The 4,950-nt window shown below is 54.2% G+C and overlaps 1 protein-coding gene across 2 annotated transcripts in view; it reads left to right on the top strand.

The window, feature by feature from the left end:
• Positions 1–2,842: 2,842 nt before the first annotated feature.
• CHST11 (carbohydrate sulfotransferase 11) overlaps positions 2,843–4,950 on the top strand; it is a 176,060-nt gene continuing 173,952 nt past the window's right edge. The window contains exon 1 of one of the 2 annotated variants that reach the window (XM_075157088.1): positions 2,843–3,139. In XM_075157088.1, the coding sequence (XP_075013189.1) occupies positions 3,037–3,139 (103 nt within the window). In that variant the 5' untranslated portion in view covers positions 2,843–3,036. Of the gene's footprint in view, positions 3,155–4,950 lie in introns of both variants that reach the window. The other variant, XM_075157087.1, reaches the window with a different exon arrangement.

Raw genomic sequence — 4,950 nt, 5'->3', positions numbered from 1 at the left:
TCAATAAATAGTGATGTGGGTGGTTTTGTTTGGTTGTTTTTTTGTAAAGCTTTTTTGTTACACAAAATAATCCACAAAACACTGTCTGGACTTCTTTTGATGTCACTGGCATCTGGTTCTTAATCTCTTAAGTCTTTCTTTCCAGAAGCCTCTTGGATGACGAGACTATTTTTATTCAGAGATACTGAACGCTGGTTATTATCATGGGAATGGTAGGTGATCACACCTACAGTACCATCCGGACTCCCTACTGTTCTGCAGCTGCTGAAGTTTCCACTCAGAGGTGTGCTTTAGAAGAAGTGCCTGAGCTGTTCGTCTACCTATTCTATAACTTGGCACCCGTCTGGAAAGACAACTGCGTTTTCTTGTGTTCTCTCAATTATGCTCTTTTCTGTAGGAAAACCAAAGCACAGCTGTCTCCATCTCTAAAAAATAGCCTGCTGCATTTCATTGTCCTGCCTCACCAGACACTAGAAAGGTTGTCATAGTTTGAAATTTGCAGAGATGTTGCAAGCGTGTGGGTGGATGTTAAGTTTGTAATTGCCAATGTCCGTAATGAAGGTATTGCTTTGTAATGTTATTTTAATAGTAAATGGCAACACAGCTGGTGATTTTATTCCTGCTGCTTTAAAACGCTCCATCGTTCTGTCAGAGGATGATGCTCAGAAAAAAAGAGTAACTATTGTCAAGCCACACTGAGCAACTGACCACCTTCTCTAGCAGTATAAAGTGCTTCTCTTCTGTAACTTGACTGAGGATTGAGTTCCAAGCTTTTGCCCTCATCCCTCGGTGTCTGATCCACATTCCTGGGTACAGTCCAGTTCTTTCTGTTAAAATACTGCAGTTGCTATTGTGCTGCAGCATATGTATTGACGGATGGATGCTGAAATGCCAGGCTGTGCTTCTGGTTGAGTTTTGTTGACTGCCTAAAGATTCGCCACTTTGATGCGTTATATATTTGTACTTCTCTTTATCTAGTGTTTTTGATAGAATGCTTCCGTGCTACATTTGAAGTTTGGATTTAAAAGAGAAAAATCAATTTAAACTTTCCTTTACATTAGGAAGACTAGAAAACGGTCACTGTGTATCAAAACTGCTAAAAAAACCCCTGGAAAAAATCTACAGAAAGTAAGCAAAATTAATATTGTGTAAAACCTTAATGAACAATGGAAATAATTTCTAATAAAAGGAACTCTAGGCCAAGCCTAAATAATCTACTCTGTTACAAATGTCTACCTAATTATTGGTTTATTCTTGAGGTAAAATCCTTTTAATTGGCTTTTGGAAAGTCTGAATGGAAAACCTTGATAACTTTACATGTTTCTGTCACAATTACCCAGGAAGGAATACTCATACCTTTTGGTTTTGTTGGTTGGGTTTTTTGTTTGGTTTTTTTTTTTTTTAAACTTAAAATCTATTTTACCGCACTTGCTTCCCAGCTTTGGGCTGGGTCTGTTTAGGGCTATTTTCATTTTAAAGACCCCTCCCCCCAACTGCATGGGAAGAACAGACAGAAATCTGAGGGAAAAAAATCCTTTTACACATGAAGATGGTATCAGCATCAGCAAAATGATTTTCACTTTAGCAAAAAGAGAAGCAATAGCAAACGAGTATTTGGGTGCATCAGGAGAACAAATAAAACAGTTAACACAGTGCAGGGATAAACGGTATATTGCAAAGAAGCTAATTTCATTCAGCTACGTACTTTTCAACACCCGTCTAGTTCTGAGCAAGTGGATAGGCCCAGTTTGGGAGCTCTGCTGCCTGGTTAATGTTAGAAACCTAGCTCAGGACCCGGCTGACCTGCAGTTGCTCGTGCACCCCCAGCAGCCCCAGACGTCCCAAGGCCCCATGCACGCGTGGACAAGGCAGATGCCTTTTGTTCTGTTGCAGTAAGCTCTTCTGCATTCCTCCCACGTACGGTCTCGTATCTCATTGCCTGTTGTTGCGCTCCGACTACCGAGAGGTAGACTTCGGTGGAGGAACCGTGGGGGAAGAACCTTTTGTTTTCCACAGACAAATGAGCAGTCACTCGGTTAATTCAGGAAACTTGAAGTCTCGCACTTAAGAACAAAAAGCCTTTCATTTCTGGCATGCCAGGTGGCACTGTTTTCGTTAGGGATGATTCAGGGCTACTGGAAGTCAGTGTTTACGCCGATTATAAACATTAACAGCTACCGGTCGGGACAGCGCAACGCTGAAGAGACGACGACAAGGACTGGCTGGAACATTATGTCTTACATAACACTAAAGCGAGAGCAGAGCTGGAAGAAGGCATTTAGGATTAACAGAGTGACAGGCACCACACACACACAAAAAAAGAAGTCGGAGAAGAGAATTTCTTTCCACAAACGGGACGCGGGGAAAAGCCTCCTTCGCGCCGGGCGACGGCGGGCCAGGAGGCTGCCCAGCATGCGGTGGCGGCCCGCTCCTCGCCCACCCGCCGGCGGGCTGGCGGACCCAAAGCCCTTGAGGAGGGCGAGAGGGACCCAGAAGCGGTCAAGTTCAAGGCAGACCGGCCGCAACGGCAGCAGCCCCCGGCCGCCGCCTGCACTGACGGGCGGCGCCGGGAGGGGCCCGAGGGAGCCCCGGCAGCCACCTCCTCCCTCAGCGCCGGCGACGCCCGTTGGCCGCTGCGGCGCCCGCACGCGCCCGGCACGCCCCGCCCCTCCCCCCGCGGAACGCGCCCCGCGGCGGCGGCGGCCCCTCGAGGCAGCCCGGCGCGTCCCCGCCCGCCGCCGCCGCCGCCGCCGCCGCCGGGCGGGACCATCTCGCCCCTTGGCGAGGGGGGGGCGCGCTCCGCCCCGGCTCCCCGCCTGGCCCGCCTCCCCCCCGCGCCGCGCAGAGCGCCCCTCCGCCTGGCGCGCGGCGTGGTCACGCCCAGCGCAGGCATTAGCGCCCCCCGGTGCGGGGCGCGGGCGCCCGGGCATCCTCCGGCGCGGCGGCGGCTGCTCCTCCCCGGCACCTCGGAGCGCCGCGGGCGCGGAGCGGCTCTCAGCGCCAGCCGTGCCCCTCTCTGCGCCGCCGGACAACGCCATGAAGCCGGCGGTGTTGGAAGTAATGAGGATGAACCGGGTGTGCAGGATGGTCCTGGTCACTTCCGTGGGCTCCTTCATCCTCGTCATCTTCTATTTCCAAAGTATGTTGCACCCAGGTAGGGCACCGGCACCGCCGCACCGGCACCGCAACGGCATCGGCACCGGCCCCGCCGAGGGTAGCGCCCGGCTCCGCGCCGGCCCCGCTCCCCGCCGGCGCAGGTGGCGGGCGCCCCGGGAGCCCTCGCCGGCAGCCGCCGGCCCTGGCTCTCGCTTCCCGGCGCCGCTGCGGCAGGCGCGGGGCTCGGCGGCGGCGGGTGCAGCGCTCTGCGGTCCGGCCGGCGGCCCTGTCCCGGCCAGCGCCCGGGGCGGCCGCGGGAAGGTCGCCTCGCCCCCCGCAGGAAACTTCCCGCGGGAGGGAGGAAAGTTGTTTTATTTTTTAATTTTATTATTTTCTGCCTTACGTCGTGCGCTTGGGGGAAGAGGGGCGGGGGGCGGCACCGGCCGGCGAGGCGGCCGCGGCGGAGAGCGGCTCCGGGAGCTGCCCGGCCCCCGCAGGTCCCTCCCTGCCGAGAGGGGGACCCCCGGCCCGCCCCCCCCATCCGCCGCCGGGGCTGCGGGCCCCCGACTTCGCTGCTTTTCGTTTCTGGGGGTGTCAGGGACGCCGCGGGCGGCCAGGGACACCCGCGGCCGCCGGCGGGCAACTTCGCGCCGGTTCGCCCAAGTTGGCCGGAGCGGCGGGGGCGGCTGCCCGGCCCGGGCCGTCCCTGCCCGCGGCGCAGGGGAGCCGGGCGCTTCTGCCCGGCCCTGCTGTGCCCCCGGGTGCTTGGGCGGCTGGGTAGCTCCTGGCTGGGCGCGGGCGTCCGCACAGACCCAGGCTCGATCCGAACTCCCTAATGCGACTTTAATTTTCCAGTTTACCAGCGCAGTGGACGCGAGGGATAGAGCTATACTGGGGGTGGCGGACACTGGCTCCCACAGAAGTCACTCGTAGGTCGGCTGCTGATTCACACAAAGGTGGGATCGGGCCACGGAAACTTCACGCAGTGTCTGCTGCGCGCACAGATCCCTCGTGGATTGCAGCGAGACTGCTTTGTGCAGCTTGGCTGCGAAATTTATCCAGCCTGGCAAAAAAAAAAAAATTAATTTTGATCTGTCTGTCTGTCTCACTTTTTCCCCTTCCTGCCTGAGAAATGAGGTGGAAATTGCGCTTGCGGTGTCTTTTTGGAGGGATCTGACAGCTGAGCAGAGGAGCGAGGCTTGTGAGAGGCGGTGATACCTCTTAGCAGACCAACAGCTGTAGCCGGCAGCGTGGCCACACTTCTTGGCAGGCGAGTCTTCTCAGCCGTACCTGTAAATCTCTTCTACTAGCTCTCGAGTGTCGGGGCTACAGGCATAGCTGTAGCAAACAAGGGAATGGCAGCTTGGTAAAAAGAAAAAGGACATACTCGGTTTGACTCTTTCCTTTCCTTCTTGTGGCTACCAAACCATAGTTGATGAAAAATGATAATTTTCCTTAAAGTTTTTGGAGTCAAAAGATTGAGGCTTAGTGCGCTGATAGGATTAGGAATTGGTAGATCTGTTGTTCTGTGGTGAAGCCAAGTCCCATTCGGCGTTTTTCTATCAGCTGTCTGCACCTCCAAAGTTGGTATCATTTGCTTGATGAATGTGTTCTCGTACAGTGCCCATCTGTGTTAATACCTGCCAACTCCTTGAAAAATTAGCATATTTTTTCTTTCCTGCTGTGTCTGCTCCATGCTTACTGGTTTCACTAAGGAGTGCTCAGCCCGTAGCAGACCCAGGGAAGGCTTTATTTCAGGGTTTCAAGGCACTATGCAGAATTGTTGGTTGTAACACAGCTTCACCAATTTAATAAAAGCATGATATTTTCATTAGTTGCATTCCACAGGTAATA

This window comes from Calonectris borealis, chromosome 1 (genome assembly GCF_964195595.1).
Source record: "Calonectris borealis chromosome 1, bCalBor7.hap1.2, whole genome shotgun sequence".
NCBI classification, from domain to species: Eukaryota; Metazoa; Chordata; class Aves; order Procellariiformes; family Procellariidae; genus Calonectris; species Calonectris borealis.
Note: the sequence above shows the minus strand (reverse complement) of the source record. Positions and strands in the feature narration are given on the sequence as shown.